The sequence below is a fragment of the Sabethes cyaneus genome, chromosome 3, assembly GCF_943734655.1.
Source record: "Sabethes cyaneus chromosome 3, idSabCyanKW18_F2, whole genome shotgun sequence".
NCBI classification, from domain to species: Eukaryota; Metazoa; Arthropoda; class Insecta; order Diptera; family Culicidae; genus Sabethes; species Sabethes cyaneus.
In genome coordinates, this window is record NC_071355.1 from 16,203,833 (window position 1) to 16,227,405 (window position 23,573).

At 40.3% G+C, this 23,573-nt stretch overlaps 1 protein-coding gene and 1 pseudogene across 1 annotated transcript; both read right to left on the bottom strand.

Annotated features, from left to right (window-relative positions):
* Positions 1–11,971: 11,971 nt before the first annotated feature.
* Positions 11,972–12,510, bottom strand: LOC128743030 (cytochrome c oxidase subunit 4 isoform 1, mitochondrial-like; annotated as a pseudogene).
* A 2,079-nt stretch (positions 12,511–14,589) lies between these two features.
* On the bottom strand, positions 14,590–15,156 carry LOC128739313 (gametocyte-specific factor 1 homolog). Its single transcript, XM_053834790.1, has one exon. The coding sequence runs from the start codon at positions 15,154–15,156 to the stop codon at positions 14,590–14,592; it is 567 nt and encodes a 188-aa protein (XP_053690765.1).
* Between the last annotated feature and the right edge of the window lie 8,417 nt (positions 15,157–23,573).

Sequence of the window (23,573 nt, forward strand, 5' to 3'; positions counted from 1 at the left end):
CGTTGGTTATATCTGGACAAGTTCCGGGGACATCCGGGAACACCCAGACAAGTGGCCAATTTCGTCCATGAACAAAAACCTATCGTGCGATACCTTAAATGACACTAGAATTCAATAACTAGATCAATGGAAGCCAAATCTGCTATCTAGGGCTAGATTTTGTATGTCTGGACATATTTGAGGGACCCCGGGAACCCCTGGGAAGTCAATAACACAATGTGGGGGGGGGGGCTCTGTAGCCGCAAGGTTACCGAGTCTGCTTTGACAAGCGAATGTTCGTGGGTTCGAATCTTAGTAGAATCAGGCCATTCGATGTCAAAGTGACTTTTAGCATGGGTTTATTCTCTGGCCCCTCATCACCCTTCCTCATGCTGAGTTCTACATTATCCCGAAGACGTTTCTTATGGTTAGTATACTGGTATGAGGACCTAATGAGGTAATGGTTTTGAACCTCAGGAGGACTCACCAGTGCTAACTATAACGGGGCGAAACAGGTTTGGTATAGTAGGACATGCATCGAAGCATGGGTAAAACCCTCAACACATAAACACGCATAAAAAAATAAGCTTATCGTTTACTCAATAACGATAAAGCACAGAAATGCAGTGCAGAATACAGCATACACCCGGGCAACATTACAATAGATCAAATCAATAATGTTGTGGTCAAAGTGATAAGCCCATACAAAAAAAACACAATGTGGTACATTTTTGATAATAAAGCCATGTTCGGAATTGACCATTGTGGCTCTTGGTACTCAATTTGGCTTACTTGGATCTATTTTAAAAGTTTTAGTGTGATTAAAGGTGTCGTATGATGAGTTTTTGTTCATGTTCGAAATTGGTCATTTCCTAGGGTTTTCCGGAGTCCACCAAACATGTCCAGGTATGACCAAAGCTGAGCCTAGATAGCAAATTTGGCTTTCATTGATCTAGTTATTGAATTCTAGTGTGATTTAAGGTGCCGCACGATAAGTTTTTGTTTATGACCAAACTGGCCACTGGTCTGGATGTTCCCGGAAGTCCCCGGAACTTGTCCATATATAACCAACGTGGCGCTAGGTAGTTGATCTGACTGTCAGTGATCTAGTTTTTAAATTCTGGCGTAATTTGAGGCGTCGCATGGTAAGTATTTGTTCATGTTCGATACTGGCTATTTCCAACAGCGATGACTTCATCCGGAACATTTCCGGTTAGTCCCAATACAGCGTAAAACTTCTAAAATGGTCGACAATGGGCATATGTTGCATGCAAAATCAATACCGGCTGTGATTTACGTTCATTTTGGAAGTGTCATTGAAGATTTTTTATTTACTTTATATGAGCAATCTGCCCTTTAAAACTTCAAAAGGGCGTAGCTCAAAAATTCGTCGATCGATTTTTTTAAAAATTGACTCAGAGGTGTAGGATGGCAAAACAAACTAACTGGCATTTTCCGTTTAAATGGCACATTTTATTTTTTAATAACGGTATTTTGAACACCGTGGAATGTGTAGGCAGTAGAATGATAATACCGTATCTTTTAATGTGCTGAGTAGCTTTCCCTACTCGTAAAAAATGTAGTAAAATATCCCAGCAACACAGCAACGCCGGCTGTTTTTCGTTTGTTCTAAGGGCGCCATTTTGAGAATTTGCGTGGAGCAATAGATTGACTAGCGCCGGCCCTGCCAATACTTAGGTGGATTTACGGTCACCCGAATGGCGATAAGCTTTTCCAAAGACGCCACCCTTGAAAATTTATTCATTTTTACGAAACAGAAAATGATTATGTTTTTGCAATTTTGCTCCACTCTGAAGTGTTATAATGTGACGAATTACGACGGAATCGCCAGTCGCTCGGCAACATTTAAATTAATTGAACTAATAGTAAGTGTTGTTATACTGTTTCTAAGAGTTACTCAAAACGACACAGCACGGTTTTATTCCTAGTTGGTCTGTCTGTACCGTTCTGTTGTACACGGAAAATACACAAAGTGGCAAGTCTTCTTTCGAACTACGTCTGTACCGAGACGGTATTCATACTCAATTTTTCTGGATCTGCGACCGAATGAAATCACATTACACTTGGTAACGTTTAGTTTTAGCCCATACGATTCACAGAAGTGGAGAAACTGATTTAAGTTCTCCTGGTGAATCGTACAATCCTTCATGTCACGGACAGGTATATAAATATTTTTACATCATCAGCATAAATTAATACGAATACATCGACTAGCATATATGGGAGTTCATTCGTGGCTACAACAAACAATAGAGGTCCCAAATGACTCCCTTGCGGTACTCCTGAGCTCGTTCCAAACACTTTAGAATCAGTATTTATTGTTTTATTGTTTATTGTTTCCATATCCATGTTGATTGCAGGCATGCTCGTATCGGACACAACAAACTCAGGGACATTGCTAGTGGTTGCACGATTGTAGACACTTGTAAACAAGTTATCTATACTCATTTCAAGGGGGTTTCGATCGAAATGACCATTCGACTATCTCGACTTGGCGCTACTCAACAAATGGTCGAAGAGCAAAAATCATACCTCACCTCAGTGAAAGAGTTATGTTATGTGTCCATGTCCGCCGGTCCGGCAGAACAAAGTTGGTGAAATCAGGCATCTTCTCCCGCCATGGCTTTTACCTGTCGCCAGGACAGGTTCTCGTCTACAGCCCGGATGTCGTTGGCTAAGCTGCATCGCCATGAGCCTCTGGGTTTGCCTCTTCTACGTTGTCCTTGTGGATTCCAGTCGAGTGCTTCTCTGCAGTCCTCGTTCGCTCCTTTCCTCAAGGTGTGTCCGATCTACTTTCACCTACGTTCACGAATTTCTATGGCTATAGGCCGTTGATGACACCGACGATGGAGTTCCTCATTGTATATCCAGTTGTCAGGCCACCAGGCACGAGTGAATATCTGCAGTTTTACGTTGTCTCCGCTGCGCTGAGACGCACTACGCAGGCATGCAACAGTACGGATTTAACGTTTGAATTAAAGATTCGGATTTTCATACGTAGAGTGATCTGGTCAAATATTTCGCAGTCCTGCCAAGGCACCCCTGGCCTTCCTTATCCGTGTGGCTGTGAGACCTGCTGCGTGAGAACTCTCGGAGAGGTAATCTAACTTGCTCTGCATATCGTTTCGGCGTTGTGCGAGCAATATAATGTCGTCGGCTAGGTCGAGATCATTTAGCTACTCCATCGTTAGAGGATTCCAAAGCAATTCTCGATTTGGCCAACTGTCTATTGCTCCAACTAATATCTCATCCGTAACGCAGTGATAGAGTACTTCATATAAAATTTGAATCCACTTAGGGGCCGTGCAATAATTACGTAAGGTCTTTTTCCTCATTTTTGAACCCTACCTCCCCCCTATATAAGATTTTGTAAGATTTTGGCCAATCCCCCCTCCCCCCCTTAAAAATCTTAGTAAGATTTTTTGAAACATCAAAATTCAAGTTTTATTTGAAAAGCTAGACATTGAAAGAATATTGAAACAGCTAACAAAGTTCAAACAAGTTCATAAAAACCAAAATTCAAACATATTCATAAAAAAAACAAACAATATCAATTATCTGTTGTAAATCCCTTTATGGCCCACTCACGAACCGAACGTATTTCAGCATTGAGGTTGTCAATAAATGTTGGTGTATGCTCAGAAACTCACTAGCGTTCACTTAATTCGCATTAATCTAAATCGTCTGAACACGTGTCCTCGTCAAGTAGTGAACTTCTTTGCCTCTTCTAGATGACACGCGACATGGTCTTATGTTGGAATTGGCACTGCGTTGCGTCTAATGTACAGATCTGTAATGACCATCCGCGATTTCCTTTGAAGCAAAATACTGACCCCACTCTGGTCAGATGCGGCAGGCAAGATCTTTGGGAACAGAAGAACAATACATCCCAAGAAACATTTTTGTTGTATAGTAGCTTTTCAAGCACTTGTTCCATTGGTGCAGCTATACATTAGTTGAGTAAGCTACTTTTAAACAAAATCATGATATCATAAGGGATTGCAACTGCCTTGCGGGATTGGGATAGGCAATTGCAACGAAATATGTTGGAATAATTGCATAAACCGATGACAGAGGCTCTGGAACAAGTAGGCCAACTGCTGTTTCCTTGAGTGGGCAAGGCTAAAATACTCAGCAGGTTGCTACGTATTTCCTTGCAGCATGAAAGATTTCGATACTTCACAACCTAACTCATCAATTTAAAAAAATTTGTAACAAATAACACGAGTGGCTATTAAAAATGTGACTTTTTCATAATTTTTTCGCGTGTGAAAATCTTACGTAAGAAATGATTAAACCCCCCTCCCCCCAAATAAGATTTTGTAAGATTTCGCGGAACCCCCCCTCCCCCCATTATGCCTTACGTAATTAGTGCACGGCCCCTTAGGGGAGGGTAAACGGCTCATGGGCCATTAAAATGAAATGGTTTACAGGAAATTAAGCATTCAACCGAACGGTTCCCGACAAAATCCACGGTTTTTAGAACGTACGCGAATCGTAGTTTACCGAACTTTCGATCTATAACCATAAGCCATAGCCCAGTTGAACAGCTTATAACAGAATTTAAGTCGTCTTGCCCAGCCCTAGATCCTGTGTTTCATAGGTGTTCACCAATAAGTCTGATGTTTCTCAAGGCAGCAATATGAGATTTGTAATTTTCGTGCTGTTCTTTAACGGTATTGTATTATTGCTGGTTATTGGCTGCAAGTGGGGAGAGGTGGGCAACGTCTAAATATCAGCTAACCGCCAACTAGCTGGCAAATGAGTGTACACTAAATTTTAAAAGTGTAAGCGCTTTCATTACCTTCGTTTAGTTCGTAGAACTACCGAAACCGGTAATACCGACCAATTTTTGGATACCGAAATATCGGTTTTGGAACGGCACAAAACCGGTATTTGCGGTATTTTCTAATATCCTTGGTTTTTCAACTTCTTTGAAACTTTGCTTTGAATATATGTCTGCCTCAATGTCGAAGAAGAACCAAATTTTATAGACAATTGTAAAACTCATAGAAAAAAAATCTGGTGTTAATGCTGAAGAGATTCTTCGACTATTAGCAATAATTCAGTTGAAACTGTGGTTTAAATAATTGAAGCTTTTCCACCCGTTTGAGGCACAGTCGAGCATCTTTGCTGCAGAAATGTTTATTTGTATGAGTCACACGGCGCGTTTCAATTTATTTTTGTAGAACCAAGGTCCACCAGGAAAGACTTCAATGGAATATTCTTCAAGTCTTTCGAGCAGTGTTACGAAGCCCACACTCGTATGGTCTAATTTTCCTACACATAAACACATGAATACCCGTCATTCTAACGAACACGCCGGCATGCGTGTCGCTTTCGGACTCTTGCTCTGATTTATTCATGCACTGCGACGAGTTTTTGCGAGTGTGGATTTAGCTAACAGCGACGGTCGTCGCTCGCGCTCGTCACTGCACCCCAAGCCTCTAATAGCGATCACTCGCAAGAGCTCGCACTCCCGCCCGTAAGTAAAATCGAGGGCGAAGATGAAGAAAAATAAGAAGAAGAAAAAGTAATGCAAAATCTGTATCCATATGTGTGCCAGTAGCCCTCACGAGCAACTGGTTGCTCACGAGTTGTTTAACTCGCGAGTGGGCTATGAAGAAAGACGCTAGGAGCCTGTGCGTTCGCAAGTGTGTAAGTATCAGAATGTCTGCACACAATAACGGCAGCTTTCTATCATGCATTTGCGTGAGTGTCTCAAGCGTTCAATTTCATGCTTCTCATACTCGCTCGTGTGAGAGTAGGCTAGGCTTCATTTTGCTCATCTTATGCATACAAAGGCAGAGCAATCTGCTTCTCACAACGATCAAGACTATTCGCTCCGTGTCCCAAAGAGAATATGCGATAGGCAATGGCAATATGGACTGGAACGATTTGCTCCGTGACCTTGAGAGCATGCATTCCGTAGCGCTCCGGCAGGAAAAGAAAGATGAAACCAAACTGATGCTCACTCGCCGGCAGAAAAAAGCAGCAAAGCACTGCAAAAGCAAAACACAACTCGTCGCGTCGGAGAAGGTAACATCCGACTGAGAGAGAGCAAATCTATTCGTCTTCTGTGCTTTGCTAGTAACACGCCGAGAATAGAGATTTTTGGCAGAGCACGGCAGAAGCCTGGAGTAGGCATCGTTGACTTCTCACTCGATTTGTAACATTGCTTTCGAGTTATACATTTATTAAACAAGCGGATAAAATCTCTAAACCACTATCTGCCAATAGTGGGATTGACAGAAAAGAACAGAACAGAAAAGATACGTTATCTGTGAACGATGATGAAGAGGATGATTCTATGCAAGGGTGTTCCAGTTTGGGGACGAAGCAAAAATTCGCGAAGAGACTGTAGAAGACTAGGGCATTCATCATACTGGAAACTGCAATACCATACCGGGATTTTTGAAAATAGTTAAAAGCGAGTTCCACTGCTTTAAATTAGAAGAAATCAAAGGTAAATTCCTGATGCGCTTGAAGCCGTTCAACCGACTTTGATAGTTCAATTGTTGGAAGCGTTGGCAATAAAATCAGTTCTATGGTGAATGACCCTCTGGGTCAAAATCACTTTAATATATAAAAAATCAGTTCTAGCTCGGAAAATAAATCGCTAAGCATATTATATCTGCTTAAATTCTAATGATGTTGAAGGTAAGGTTTAAAAAATAAAGAAATTTGCTGGAAAATATCAGACTTTCTATTGAGCCCGAATAATCTGACAATACCGGTATTTTACCGGTACTATCGGTATTTTCTATTCCAATATTCCGAAATACCGGTGTTCACCAAAAGCATCCAATACCAACAGATCCTTGGCACTTTGGTGCTTTGCTTCCACTCTTGGGTTTTTTGCCGACGATTAGACATTCTGCCAATCGTTTTAGGATATCAATTTGCTTCTTCCAATGACGCCATTCTGTAAAAAATCAACATACTCCTACAGCAAATGCCAACTGTGATTCTACACACTCTTAACTTAACGTACCTATTTCAATAAAATTTTGATTAATAAAATAAAATAAAATAAATTGCGGCATATTTCATATCTTTAGAAACGGATAACTGCAGTTTGGTCTATCCCCATCTATCAAACGCTGACAACGCCAATGGATTCATGATGAAACTAATTTGGCTAAGATGACACAACGCATTTCGTCTAACGTTTAAAATTTTCTACGAAAAAATGCATAATAAATTTTATTTCCTGTTCCGTACCGCAGGATATAATTTGCAGATGACATTTTAATTTATGAGTCGCAGCTTAGTGCAGTTTGCTTGGCTTGTGTTTTAATCACTACGCCTCCCCCCGGGTTGGCACCTTTCTCTTCCGTGTCTTAACCGAGATTTCCAGACGGTAGCTAGTGGACTTAAAAGAACCGACCAGCAGCAGGCCACAGAATGAAATTGCATTTCGAATCACCGCTGAAAGTCGCTCCAATCTGGTTTCAACCTTGTTTGACCGGTTTAATCTAATTTTCAATGCACTACATTTTTTTCCTTATGCATGCGGGCGGGTCTTTTTTTTTTGCTTGGTTCGTTGTAGTCGCCAAGTTGGCTGATAGAAGAAAATTCTACATGCTGCACCCGGCGGGCGACCGACCACAGCAGCAACATTTCGCAGTTTTACACTATTCTCTTATTTTGCAGTCGGTAGCCCTCGAAGGGTTTTTTCTCGCGTGCAGAAAGTAGGAAGGAAAATATAAAACTCCCACGATTATTTCTTGTAATACTAGCAGGGAGACGAAAAAAACAATTTGAAACAAAAACTTGTGCGACCGAAGAAGGATTTGCCTTGTTCGTATGCATCAAATGTGTACCGCGGGAAAAATACCACGTGATGCTGGGAATACCCTAAGCTAAGCAGTTTATTAATGCAGATAACTACATCAGACCACAGTGAACGAGAAGACCGCTACTGTGTAGCGGTTATTATTCGATCTGAAAAGTTAAGCGAATAAATGGAAAGATGCAAAGTTTCATTTTATAAACTTCGTCCTAGTCTCGTATCGGTTAAATAATTTAGACGGGAATTGTGGTCTATTCTTGTATGGTTGAATTGCACAAACAGGTGATTTCCGTAGAGCTGGAGGTATAAATGGATAAATGGAGCGAAAGAATCTTACCTCAATCAACCCAAGTGCATGTTTTCCGCTTCATCACTGTATCGTCGTCGTCTGGTCAGCTCTTTCCGAGTGCACCATTTTCCCACGGCGGCTGCTGGCACCTACCGGAGCTCGTCAGTTATTCCGGACCAAGTGTCTTATCGCTGCACTAAGTATCTGTGCAAACATGTCGCTCGTGTCGTCCCCGTGCTTTGAGGTCTTCCGGTGGTCCACTTTTGTACCCGTATCTAACCGCATCGGTCGGTGCTGTTCCACCGCACCGAATTGGTCAGAACGAGTAGCCACTTGCAATGGCGAAACGATGTTTTGCCTCCGGTAATGTAATGTTCCTTGCCTCATCTTCACCACGAAAGACAGGGCAAAATCGTATATTATTCGGATACTGGAATGAATAACTGATCGCCTGTGTCATGTTGAATTAACTTTTGCTCGATCTGTTGCAATTCTTTGTTCTTAATTTGTTCAATACTTGTGTCGGTAACAAAACACGAATCGAGAATTTTGATATTACAAAAACACAATTTCTATGTTAAAATTTGTTATTTTTTGCTTAGAATGATTGTTTCGTCGTACCACTGAAACTTGGCACAAACTTGGCTTGAGCAAATTTCGAAAGCATTCGCGTTGAAGCATGAGGCAAGGTTCACACATTATTGAACAATTCACGTATGTGAATGAGAATGAAAAAAAAAGATCGATATAAGCTTGTCAAAAAACGATGTCGCATTGCTTAAGAAAACTGTTACCGGTGTCGAAACTTCAGCACGCCCGTTCGAAACTAGCTCTCAACTAGTACGGTAGAACTTGTCTTCCTTCAACACTTGAAATTCTCTTCCCAGGAGATAAAATCTTAAATGGATGCTTGTTTGACTATGGCATGCGGTATCGGGTGGAAAATGTAGCAACAGGCGACGATGCACCACAGACAAGCAGATCGCGAAGGAAAAAATTCAAACTATTTCATTTGCAGGCAAACTAAATTCCACTAGTTTTCACACGTTGGTGACGACAGTCTGTTTGTCGGGCTGTACGGTGTAATGCGAACGCCCGGATGTACCGGCGGATGTGGACGTGAAATGCACTTTACAAGATGAATCTTTCTCGGGTGGCACGTGAAGTACTACAGGCGGGCACATTATTGGTGAGTGGGTAGAAAGAGAAAACAGATTGGCACGTACAACTTTATCCGATGTCAGCCCGGTGAGCATGAGTTTCGTCGTTGGTACTGCAAAAACTTACTCGCTGGCTGGCTGGCTGGCTGGAGCCGGGAGTCTCGCCCCGACTATTCACGCATTCCAGCGACACTCTTCTTTTTGTGAGCTGCTGTTAGTGGTGATTAAATGTCAATTTGAGTAAAAAAAAATCTTGCACAGGTCCGTTTGCTTCGTATGTATAGTGGAGAACTTATTTGTAGTGTCATAGTTGCAAACTATGTTTCAAAGGTTCTCATCTCAGCGCGCTTGCATGGTTTGATGGTGAAAGTCGGTAGATTTTCCTGTGCGTCAGCACCATAATTCAGAAATTTTTGTGTTCGACACTTCATTTTCTTTGCTCTGTTGCTGGTAAACGCGAGATGTACTTATCATGGGGAAGCACTTGTGTGGGAAGTTTATGCTTTTTTTGAGTTATGATAATGCTAATATCGTTCTTCAAGTCTGTGGCGCTTATTATAATTTAGTCTGATAAGAGGCTTTATTATGCTCTTTAAGCTAACAGCGACTTAGCGACTGATGAGAGGCTTCATCATGCTAGTACTGGCATAGCAAAGAGGAGGTAAAGTAGAGAAAAAATCATTTTGCATATTTTTTCAATACAAATTTAATTTTACTCTAAGTATTTGAAGTGGAAGCAATTATTACCTATTTGGTCACTTTTTTGGTTTTAAGACCAATTTCTTGGTTTGTTTGAGTTTTGAAGCGAAATAAACTAAAGACTTCACTGTCATGTGTCGTTGAATCTGAACATCATGTTGCTAAAGAACAATAAGTCGGTTGGGCAAGATGGTATCTCAATGGAGCTTTTATACCCAATATACTCTAGCATATGAAATTTAATCCATGATTTCAATGTACGCCGGGTCATAATGGGTTTGAATGGGATCAGAAAAGCTGAAGGAAGATACGACTGAACATTCAATGGACGGAGCTGTTGCAGAGTACTCTCGGAAAAGTAATGAACGGTTCGTAGAACAACTTAAAGAAAACCTGAACGAGCAGTGGAAGCATATCCACAATCAGCACTACAGCGCGAGAAGTAGCACTAAATACTTCTAAATTCACTAAATACTAAATTGCTGCAGCCACTTCCAGTGAGTGCTTCGACCCAAAGTGCCAAAGAGCGACTGACGAGAAGAATCGAACCTGAACTGACATATTAGGCCGTATGAATAAAACAGTTTACTTTGCTTTTCCCGTTTAAATCGCATGGGAGCATTTGCTCTAACTCTTTTATTCATACGCCCCATTGGCACCAACACGCCAGAGAAAAGAAAGAAATACCGAGATGCTAGAGCTACCGAAAAGAGGCTTCATCGTCGTAAGAAACGCCAGCAATGGGAACGCGTGCGGAGATGAAGGATTGCTTCGAGCGGCACGATTCCAGGAGGTGACCAGGTGTTGGAAATAGCATTTCGATGTAAATACCGTTGTATGGTGAACAAGATGGAGCTGTCAGCAGAAACAGGCAGGGCCCGACAACTTCACCTTCAATTGCATAGCGTCACTCAACAATGAAGCAGTAAAGCTTCGGTTTCAACAGAAGCAGCACTGCTTCAGTTTCGAACTGGCTTCAGTCAGCGTCAGCGAAACGGGTTTCACTTCATCATGACTATCGGTTTCAACTCTTCATTTGTATTTTTCTATTAAAGACTCAGAAGAAGGCCAGCAACTTTGAAAGCAAATCAATTGAATTTGAGTAGAATTTCATACAATGCAACGCATATTAAAGTTAACCTAGTTAATGTCGACAAATCGTACCTGACTTTCTGCCGTCGTCAATTGAAACAGCCACCAACTTCAACTGAAGCTTGCTTGAAACGTTCTGTTCAACAAATGAAGCAGGTCACTTCTTGTATGAAGCGAAGGTAAGAGAAAGTCAGTTTCATTTATTCGTTTCGACGATGCCGGGCCCTGGAAACAGGACACCGATTGAGAATGATGGACAGACGGTGGATCTACCAACTTTGAACGAGATTAAAAAAGCAGCTAGAGAGCTGCAAAACAGAAAAGTACGGGGAGCGAACGGTTGTATTGTGCAATTTATCAGCATCCTGTTTCTCGGACTGAGGCCGTTGCAAGAAACTTTCGAGGCCGTTGCAAGAAACCAGAGCGGTTGTCGCGAGAGACGACATCCTTGATAAATTCCGGGAATTCAACTTCCAGACCCACCATTTGTTTATAGACTTCAAAGCGACGTACGATTCAGTTAAGCGAAATGAGCGAAGTGGCGGACACCATTTGCCCTTGATGGTTCAAAATCAAGTGCAAGAAGTGAGACATCAGACTAGTTTGTGACGTAAATGGTGTGAAGCAAGGTGACGGGCAATCGAATTTGCTGTTTAACATTTCGTTGGAAGGCGCTATTCGAAGTGCAGCCGCTCCTAGGGTTTGCGGGCGACGACGATATCATCGATGTTAACCGTAGAACTTTGGAAGAAGCGTACACTCATCTTAAAAAGGAAGCTACAAGGATAGGGCTTACCATAAATTCTACCAAAACAAAGTATATGAAGAAACCTAATTGAGTTTATTACTTTCTTTTGATAGCCAATTTGAAAACCACCTGCATCGATAGACAATTATAGTATACAATTACCAACTAATATTTTGCAGGGCAAGGGTTTACTGCCACTTGTTGTTTTCGTAGTCCCACTTGGATGAAAGTCCATCGATGTTGCCAACACCAATGACAAGCATACGCTTGAGCTGAGCTTTCTGGTGCTCTTCATAAAAAATAACCGGGAGATCGTCGTAAACAAACGCCTTCATCATTTGCATGATAGCAATGCTAATCGAAATGACAATCAGACCAAACCCGAGATACATTTTCTCCACTCTCCTGTTGAATACTTCATCTCAGAAAAGGTCTGATAGAAGGATGCACGGTACAGTGCTTTATTCTCCTGGATAGACAGCTTCTTCCAGCAGTCTCCCTTCTCCTTTGCACGCAGAGCCAACACATGGGGCGTTGGCTCCTCGAAGCAGATCGGTGGCATCGGGTAATCCACACGATCAGCGTACACTGGCAATCCGTTCCAGCCGCAACGGACAATTTCACGCTTACCGATTTTCTGTACGATCAAATCGTGATTATGTCGGACGCCAACCTTGGTGCGCAGGGCATTCCGCAGGATGGTCTGCGCGAGGATTACATTAGCCATTCCGATTTATTCTAACGCTGAGCTAAGCATGACAGAATCGAAACTTAATAAAATTGACCAGCTGCTAACAGGGTTGCCAGTACGATTCTTCATATGGTGACTAATAGGGAGAGGCGTAGCCCTTCGGGTGTTGGAACTGCGAGGGTGATAGATGTAGATACTTTTGAAGTGGTCGACGACTTTGTTTACGTACGTTCCGGTACTTTCTACTGTTTACGTAGCCAGCAACTCCGTATGAAACTCGTGCAGATTGTTATTCTGGCTTTTTGAGCGTAAGATCATACGATCAATTCATGGCGGCATATTAGAAGAAGGAGTGTGACGCAGGCGCATGAATCACGAAATATACAGTTTTTATTCTTGCGGCCCCTCCTCTCCTTGATCTATATCAACGACCTTCACAAAATTGGGCTACATGGAATACCACGTCTCTTTACTGACAATACGTACCTGTCATATGCATTTACCGACTCGAATCAAATCATTTTCACAAATGAGGAATGACATGGAGAAACTGCAGATATACTTCGGCGAAAATTTGTTGTCACCTAATATATCCGAAACCGAAATACATGATCTTCAATTCCGCTCCAACCCAGACGACCTACCAACCCTGCTTTAATCGTTAACCTTGAAACGGTTCAAAAAGTTGACACCTTCAAGCATCTTGGCCTAACGTTTGATATAAAACTCACTTGATACATCCACATAAGTAAACTGCAGTCTGAAATTAGTTCAATTTGCGGTCTACTGTATAACTTCCTGCCAACGAACCAAATGCTGAACATATATCAGGCTTTTGTACAGTCAAAACTCCAATACATGGTTTTAATCTGAGGGGCGGCCAGCAAATATAAAATTAAGTGTTTGCAAACCCTTCAAAATCGCTGCCTGAAGGTAGTATATCGGAAACCATGTTTGTATACGACGCTCGGCTTGTTTTAAATAACAGCCACATCTGTCTTGTCAGTAGCAGCACTTCGTGCAAAACAAATACTCATTCAAATGCATGATATCCTGTGGAATCCATCAACGCATCATAACCGACAGTTTGAACGGGCTTCCCATAGTCACTTCGCTAGAACTCAAACTAATCTCTCAATAATGAGAGTAAATACGGAATTCGGGAAAAGAGCGTTTTCATACCACGGTAAAAAGCAATACAATGAACTCCCAGCCACCATGAAAGACGAGAGAAACTTGAAGAAATTTAAAGACTCGGTGTTACGATTAATGCTACTCAAACTTCCACAATTCTTGCGGAAAATGAATCCAATTTTTAAATGCTGAACATACGATCGATCACACTCGTATGCAAAGATCTAAATCTCTCACTGGGGTGCTAACCAGCCAAGTTAGTTAGATTACCCAGTAAATTAAGATAAGAGCTTAGTGTAGGAAGTATAAAGTTAATTGATGAAATTGTAATAAATATTGTAATTAAAAAAATCATAAACAGTTGCGATCACTACCAGGGGGATCACAAGACTTAAAGCCTCCTGGTGTGGGGGTAAGTGGCAGGCACAAAAAAAATACCAAGTACACAGAGATGCGGATATTGTGATGCGACTAAAACACGGAAGGCTACAGTGAGCTGGCCACGTAGCTAGGATGCTGGATGAGAGATTAACGAAAACAATATTCAGTAGAGAACCCGACAGAAGACGACGGCTTCGAGGCAGACACCGGTGCATGGGCGCTCTTGACGCGGATTCTAGTCCAAGGCCGACAAACGGGGAAAGGACTCCTGAATTCGGCACAGGTTCAATAAGCGGATTGTCGCACAAAAAGTAAACGATTACACGAAATTCTCCATCAAGCATATTTATTATTAGCAATTGGTAAATAATTTTACAAGTATATGTAAAAAGTAAATTCTTATTCTCCTAATGCAATAAGTCAATTTAAAAATCTGAAAGGAGATAAGCGTAGTTAATCCCTGAAATAGCGACGATAATGTATTTTTCGTCGTGGTCATAACTAGAATACCGATCTTGGCGATAGCTGGTTTGGCAGAATAGCGAACGTAGCTATCATAACGTGAAGACAATGCCGGATAATCGAAATAGTCGTAGGGTCTTATTGGTGAGCACGATCTTGAGCCGTAACTATCATCACCTTCTCCTTTTCTCGCTTTATTTTTGCATCCAGTTCCTGATGCCGTTGGGTTTCTTCTTCGTAGAATTTTCTTTTTTCCGCAGGTGTTTTCCGTGTAGCCTTGCGGATGATTTTGGCGTTGGCACAGTACTCCTGTGGATTGTATGCTGGAAAGCGCAGATCGTCCCAGCATTCATCATCGTCACTATTACCACGTACTTTTCTCGGCCCAATCGGATCTTCATTATTATAGATCAATTCCGGTTCCTGCAGCGCTTCGGTAGTACCGTATGTGGCTGTGGCAGCAGCCGTCGTTAGACAATACTTATACAGGTGAAAGTTAGCTCTATCTTCACAAGTTGCGGTGTGCATCTTTAGCTCGGATTCCGCTATCCTGTGTGCATGGTTGAACGGACAAATTACAAACTGTGTGTCCGGATATATCTTGCAACACTTGAAAAGGGGTCTGGCCATTGCCGTAGGCCGCACTCTGTGCGCTTTATTGTATGGACACTCCAACAATAGGCCATATCCAACCGGAGCAGACATATTGTTTCTTTCTACAAAAAAATGGTTCTTCAGACTTTACCAGTCGCTTAAACCTTTTTCGTAAATGATAAAAGTTACGTTGCAACAGTTCAAGATACTATTTCCTGTCAATTTTTTATCAACACACCACCTGGTTACCTACTGTACCATGACAACAAAAAATGAGCAGCACGTTTTGTTACCAATGGAACAGACAATAAATTCTAAGATTGGAAAACTGCACATTTAGTAGACTTGAAAACCAGTACTGCAGCCTGGTTGTCCGAAAAAAAGACCGTAGCACATAAGTAACAGGTGCTTCAATTCATGTTGGTAGAACCTTATATTTCAAGCTCAGATATCGCAATCAAACTATTGGACGTGCTCAAAGTACGAATCAAAGAAAATAATTGGAACACGAGGACCTTTCCGCTTTCTTTCTTTAACAGTTCTGCTGTCAAAAAATTTGTTAGTAAGGGGAAGTCCTCTATGGCCGGACAACCTCTAAATCCGGCCACTAAAGTTTCTCAAAAACAAAGATTGATTAAACATATTCAGATAGAATGGGACAATAGAAAATTGCCAGATTACATGTTGTCCCAATTATCACGTCTTAGTTGGAAACTGTCAAACTGTTTGTCAGTTTTCATTTGTTTATCTTTTTTAAGAAAGACTTCTACCTTCGCGGTCCGAATTATAAGCGTATATTCAAGCATGTTCTTTTTGTTTTGTTCTCACAGTTTTCAATTTACAAAAGCTCATGCAAACGTGTACTTTCGTTCAGCAGCTCGTCCTTAAAGTGTCCAGGAACGCACGGTCGAACAAACGTTGCACTCGATTTTGTGCCACATTTTCTCCATACTGGTTTTTGAAAACATAAAAAATCAAATATATTTTAGTTTGTTTACAACGAAGACTAGTACTAGTAGACGGGAGATATTTTTATTAAAGAAAAGGTTTTTCAGTTCACAGCCTTTTTTAACTCGACATACAATGACAGAAATCAATCTTTTTACATATTTTTTAAAAGGTGCAGCTGAAAAAAGAGGAAAAACGCGAGAGGAAAAAAAACATTACAAAAAAAATAAAAATCGTGACACAATAGAAAGACAACGAAACGTAAAAAAGTGGAAAAACCCGGAAAAGTAACGCAAAAAATAGGAAACATAACAGAAGAAGAGGGAGAATAGAAGAAAAAAGAACAAAAATTAGAGTAGAATATGATGCCAAGTGGACAGAAAATGAGGAAAAACGGAATTAAACAGAGAAAACGGTATAGAAAACAGTCAAAGACAAGAACTTACAGAAAGAGATAAAAAAGAAGAAAACTGCACAGAAGAAGAGGGAAAACGGAAGAAAAGACGAAAAATGAGTGAAAAAGTGAGGACAAGCTGGACAGAAAATGAGAAAAATCTTAACTAAATAAGAAAAAACGGTACAAAAAAGCAGAAAATGAAAAGGACAATTTACAGAAAAAACACAGAAAAACGGAACAGAGAAAAAAGAAAACTCAAGATAAAACAAGACAAAAAAGAGGTAAACTGCACAGAATAAGAGGAAGAACGAAAGAAAATAGAAGAAATATGAGAAAAATGCGAATAAACTGGACAGAAAGAAGGGAACTAAACAGATAAACGCTATAAAAAAAGGAAAAGCTAGAAAAGAAAGGAATTAGATGCAGAAAAACATGAAAACGGAAGACAAACGGGATAAAACGAAAAACGTGGCAGAAAACTGAAGTTTTTGGAACGTCTTAGTAGAATACGAAACCTGGAAAATAAATAAAAAGAAAACTTATCCAATTTAATTCTACTATGTTTATTTTATTCTTGACAGATACGTATTTCGAACGTGTTTTCGAACCATAGACACTGAGGAAGCCTGCAAGTCGTAGGCGAAATACGTATCTGTCAAGAATACAACATACATAGTAGAATTAAATTGGATAAGTTTTCTTTTTATTTAATTTCCAGGTGACAGAAAAGGAGGACATAATAATAAGAGGAACAGAACAGACGTAAACAAAAAAAAGGAGTTAACAAGACAGAAAACTAAAAAGCGGAACAGAAAAGAGAAAAGCAAGAGGAAAAACAACTGAAAAGAACAGGAAAATTTGACAGAAAAAGAAGAGAAAGAAGAAACAGCGTACAGAAAAAAAAACAAATAGAAGGCAAAAAGAAGGAAGACGGGACAGAAAAAGAAAATAACGTGACAGAAAAGGTGGGAAAACGGGAAAGAAAAGGAGATTTTCGATTCTCTGCATTCAAACAAAATAACAAGAAAAACCAAACGGAAAAAGAAAATATCTCGAGACAGAGAGAGAGAGAGAGAGAGAGAGAGAGAGAGAGAGAGCGAGAGAGAGAGAGAAACTAGTAGAATGGAAAAAACGGGTGTTGACTTATCTCATGTTTGTCGTCTTGACCTTGAAATGCGGTCATACATAGAGTAAGGAGGGGTAAAAATGCGATTCAATGATTTTTCGGTGCAGATTCCGAGTAAATTGACTACATTGGCATGGATGGGTGACTACTCTGACAGCTTGAATCTCACGTAATCTTTCTTTGGTTGCTTACAAAGCATAGTTGCTGAGTTATGTGTAAATGTTATTTTAGGGCAGTTTTGATGTAATTTTTCGTTATACGGCAAATACGATATCAACAGGAGGATATTACTTGTTGAAAATTTGTAGCAGCGTTTTACATCACTCACATATCTGTTTTGAAAATACGGTGAAAAGAATTTTAAAATATATTTCGCTTTTCCATAATTTAATCTAACCCCGTTAAGCACCTAGCGGGGTAAAAGTGCGATTTACGGACGGTGCAAAAGTGCGATTCATGGACGACGCAAAAATGTAAAGTTAATTATACACAGCTTTAGGCACTATATTACAGATACTAAAAATGGAAGATCTACAGAAAACTGTGTGCTCTACAGATATTGGCCGAAGGAAAACAATGTTTTTCCGCTGATGAAACAAAAAACAAACGTTTGGAAAAGTTTCGATCTGACGGAGGCTGCAATACACCAGCGCAAAATAGGAAAGGTGCAAATTGAGCATATTCCTTACCGAAACATACCGCAGATTGACGATAATATGGTTTTGTTAGCTACTGCTGTACTAATTTCATGGATTCGGGCTTCGCACTTTTACCCCACTAGCGGGGCTCGGCACTTGATCAGAAGAATGAAGAATTTATTTTGCTTAACACTATTCCAGATAATTTCTAGTTGAATGTGAAGACATTGCGTTACTGCATCACTATAAAATATTATATCTCTATTACATCTATATATTATATATACGCTGTTTTTTACGCAAATTTCGGAATTCACGCGGTTTTTTACGCGAATTTCGGAATTTACGCGGGACGTATCCTTCGCGTAAAAAGCGACTTGAGTGTATATATTATCTATTATATTTCACGAAAATTGATGACTACTTCAAACATCGCACTAATGCCCAGCCCTACTCTATATATTTCAAAAAAATATTAAAAAACGAATGATAAAAGGAGAAAGGTGGGACACAACGGGGACAGAATGAGACAGAAGTAGAGAACAACAGAAAAATTAGACTGCAGAAAAAGGTAAACCATCAGAGAAAAAGACGACAAACAGAAGATATAAAAGGAAAACCGAAGAGTAAAGGGAAAAGGGAAGCTAAACAGAATAAACGTGACCGAAAAGAATAAAAAACTGAGAAAAAAGGAAAAAATGGAACTGACGAGGACGACAAATGAGAAAGAGGCGAAAATTGGAACAAGAAAAGGAGCGAGAAAAGCTAGAAAATTACAAAAAAGAGTGAATATTAGAGGAAAGGAAAATTAGGACTGAAAAACTGTACAGGAAACGTAGGAAAACGGAACAACGGAACAGAGAACACGGAGTAGAAAAAAGACAAAAGACCAGAGAAAAAGCGGAAACCCGATAGGAAAAACAAGAAAAGTGAGAGCAAAAACTAAAAAAAACGGTACGGAAAAGATAAAAATATGCAACTAAAAGTGGAAAAATGGGACTGAAAAGGAAAAAAAGAAACAGAAAAGGAATGAGCGTGAGAGAGAGTAAGACGAAACATGTCAATCCGAATTTTATGTAAAACTTTGTGTCTAATTTTGTGTCCATGGATAAATTCAAACGGAAAGTCTAAAATCTTTAATCTAATCGACCGATATTTTTGTGATAAGTAATAATTGATTCATCCTTCGATTTCTAGGGTTAATGTGTACGCTTACAGGAACTTTAACAAGATGAAAATAGGAACATTTTGAGATCTCTTGAAGTGTTGGTAAATAGAAAATTTAACTCGAAGCGCTAATAGGAAAACTCGGTCTTTGTTTCCTTTCTAATGACATCCTGCAGCTCCATACAGACAGGACAGGATCGACATGCTTCGCTTCTGAATTCTTCGCTAGTTTGGGCGAAAGACATTTGCATGCCTATGATGTCGTCGAAATTAATGCGAAGGAGTGCGAGTTAGTTAGAATTTCAATTTTGTCTCAATTTGTACACCACTGCTGCTGCTGCTGCTGCTGCAGAAAATAGTCCACTCACTCACTGTACCCGTGTGTCAATTAAGGGCCCCCTGCATCTCCTTTGCCAAATTGTCAAATTGAATTTCCTTCCCAAATTCGATTTGAGGCTGGCTTGGTCTCGAAATGAGTTGCTAATTTTCATTCCAGTCATGTTTCGGGTAGCTTTTGCTTGTTTTTGCGTGGGTCCTTAGATTGAACTATTTGGGAGTGGAACGTGATGATTAGCTGAATTTGCTGTAACACAGCATCTATTTACATATTTATTCAACCACTTTCCTGGCCAATAATGCGAACGTGCAGTGAATTAAGTTGTTAATTTTCTGTTTCCGTTTTTTTAAATAATAAATCTCTGTTTAATATTAAAATATTTATAATCTACATAATTAGTCCTTTAAATGAGTTCGAGCATGCACTCCGATCTGTAGCCGTGCAGTTTGTCCGTCTAATCCGAACTAACATGCACTTCCTTTTTCCTGCAAACCCAAAATGGTTCACAATCTGATTTCCACTTTCATAATTCAACTTTATTTGTAAATCCACACATTGCAGTGCACAGTGGCAGATGCAGCTTCAGGGCGGAATCGGAGCGTTAATAACCCATCAACCCCGTGTTGGATCCGTTCCATTGAAGCACCATCCAATCATCATCGGCGTCGTGCATACATCCGGATCTATTTTTGTATTTATACAGAGCGAGAGACGCCTCTAGCATCAACACCACACGTATCTGTCAGTTCATTCGAGCATTAGCAATTCACATCCATTCGGATGCGATGTATGCTATCGGAATTATCAACACACAAGGTCGTTCCGATTCGAGATTCGCCGGCAAGCAATGTCAACCACGGTTTGTCTTCGTTTGTCGCGTGTAATGTGCCTTCCGCAATCGGTAGCTTTTCCATTTGGTCTGCATGTCCCTAGGGGATTCGGGACACATTATTTCCAATTCACGTAAAGTTTCACCATAAGTGCTATTAATAGCTGCTTTTATCGCAGTTACAAGTGGATTATTAAACGGTAATCAATGGTATATTTTTGGTTCCACAATAGAATGATTCAATGTCCCAGAGAAAGTGCGAAGTGCTGTGTCTCCTCTATAAATGTACAGTTTATGGTAGGAAGCGGTAACAGGGCTAATCAATGCTTCTGGCAGTATTTGTCCTGGCAATCGGAAGGCACTCTACGGCGACATCCGGCTGTCGTTGGCTGCCGTTGGCTGCAAAAACATTTTGAATGCATTTACTTATGGCTATGAGTCAGAGTAATGCAAATGCAAACTGGAATTTTCTCGCTTGAGTCAGAAAGGCTTCGGTAGAAAATGATATGTCATAAACAGAAGAGGCCGACTGATCGTAAGAATAAAAAAATAATGATTGAAATTGGCTCGTTCAGTTAATAAATATTGATGTGAAAAAATAGCCGCCAATGTTGCTTAGCAACATAATCAAAAGAATTGATTAATGTTGAAAAAGTTACTACAAAGTGGTACATTTAAATGATTCCTTCTTGATTCTATCTCTAAACCCGGGGGGCGTACATAACAACATAACTATTGCATTCCTCTTGTCATAATGACTAGCGTTCCAGAACTTTTCCACAATATCCTTCCAGCTACGGAAAGCTCGAAGCGGAGCAAAACTCGGGCGCAACATCCTAGTTTCGAAACTTAGCCTTTTGTTTGACGAGACTTTGTAGGCGGCTTTTTCAATGAACTTGTCGACGACCACCGGAACCATCACCGCGCTGATAGAATTTGCTAACTGATAATGAAACTTGATCGTCGTGACTTTGTGTCAAAGTATTTCATCGTGTTGAGAGAGGCGTGTGCTTATTCGCAAAAAAAAGTAAAATAAAATTAGCAATACAAAAACTTTGCCCAGTTCTGGTCAAGCTGTTCTTTTCAAGTGAAAGTTAGTCTGTTTCGGTCTGATTTTTTTATTCAATCAAATTATTAATGAAATATGTTTTTAGTTATACAGAAAATTCACGTGAATTATTTGCCGCGTTTTTCTCCTCTGTTTTCGATTGAAATCCCGAACCAACTAGAGATGTTGATAGTGCTTCATTGAATGTACCAGATATTTGCTTCGATTTCGATATATTTGAGATTACTCCTGATATGATTACCGCTGCTGCCAAAAAAATTGCCGATGCGCCGAAGCCTTAGCTGTACATTTGCGAAATTCATTTTTAACAAATCATTCATGCAAACAAAATTTCCGAAGGTTTGGAAGTATTCTCTTATGTTTCCGGTCTTTAAAAGTGGCGAACACCGCAGCGTAAGAAATTACCTTGGCATTAGAAGTTTGACTACTGCCTCCAAATTATTCGCAATAAATTTGAGTGTAGTCTAGTATTTACCCGACAGGCTTCTGTAAGTGAAAGTCGGATCAAAACTGTCGTCCCCATTCACAAATAAATCAGGTGTACCCCAAGGCAGTAACTTGGGACCACTTTTATTTATTTTAGTGTTTAATGATACTGTCTCTGCTCTAGGGGGGAAGAAATGAGGCAGGCAACTAGGGAAAAGCGTCCAACATAGCTCTAGCCATCCCAAGCCCCTACCTAGCGCTTCCACGTGGCCATACCGGGATATACTTCAATTTGTATAATTGAGTAGCAAAATTAGGAGGTGCGGAGTCGTGTGGTTTTCAGTTCCGAATTTTACAACTGCAGTTTTAGGCAACCAATGAACCACACGACTTTATTTTCAAGTGTTACATTATTTAAACTAATATTTTCGGTAGCTGTTGTCTCTAATCTATTTTCAGAGAATGAACTAAGGGGCTATATATTTGGCCAATTGCAGCCTGGTTTCTGGTCTAAATGCCATTAGTTCGTCCCCAAGCGTACAGAGTATCACTTAACCATTATTAACAAAGATACTCCTAACGACTGTAAATAAATCATTATCTATATGGTAAGCGTTTGGTACGTGAGGTCCACGCTTTCTTCCTTCCCCTTGATTTCAAGCAGTTTAATGGAATTAGGTATTGTTTCTGGTTCCACTTGACTCTCTGGAATTCTCTCTAAGGTGCATGTTGTGCAGTTGGCCTGGCCGGTGACAAGAAAAATTATTGAATTAAGTAATCGCCATTTTTCAGAATGCTTTCAAGAATTGACTGCGTTAGTGTGAGGTTAGATTAGATTAGATTAGATTGACGACACTGTCTCTGCTCTTGGCATTGGCTGCAGACTGGCATATGCATCTTAAAATATGTTTTTCTATTCAACCGATTCGATTCAATACTCTCAACCCGAAACTGGCATTTGATCATTATCGTGCAATGATGATTTCCAAAGCAACCCGTCAGTTTTTTTGTAATAACCTTATCTTGCTTTTATTAAAAGTTGTTATACATAGTCATATAGAATTCTAAGTTATATACATCAGGATTTTAAGAGTTAGAAGTGTCTTTTGTAAACATTATATATCTTAAGGATTCTTTCAATAGTTTGCTGATTAGGCTTTATTTCCAATATATGATTGATTTGATAATGCACGATTTTAAAAACCCACATTGTCTCAAAGCACTCTACTGTGCACTAGTTCGTCCGTTTTATGCATGAGAATGCATGTCTAATCTGGGCTCCACACCAGCTCTACCGGAATCTCCGGATCGAACGAGTACAGAAAAGGTTTATACGGCTGGCTCTGGCACAATCTTCCGTAGCGTGAGCGTGACCCTAATAATCTACCGCAGTATCCCGATCGCTGTCGTTTGCTGGGACTACAAAAATTGGTACGTCGGCGTAAAATACAACAGGCACTATTTGTCGCAAACTGCTAAACGGCGAGATTGATTCTCCGAAAGTATTGTCGCTATTGAATTTCCCTGCGTCGCAATATTTGCGGTTCCATACGGTTTCTATACGCAGACGTTAAATTTGTTCGTGCCCGAT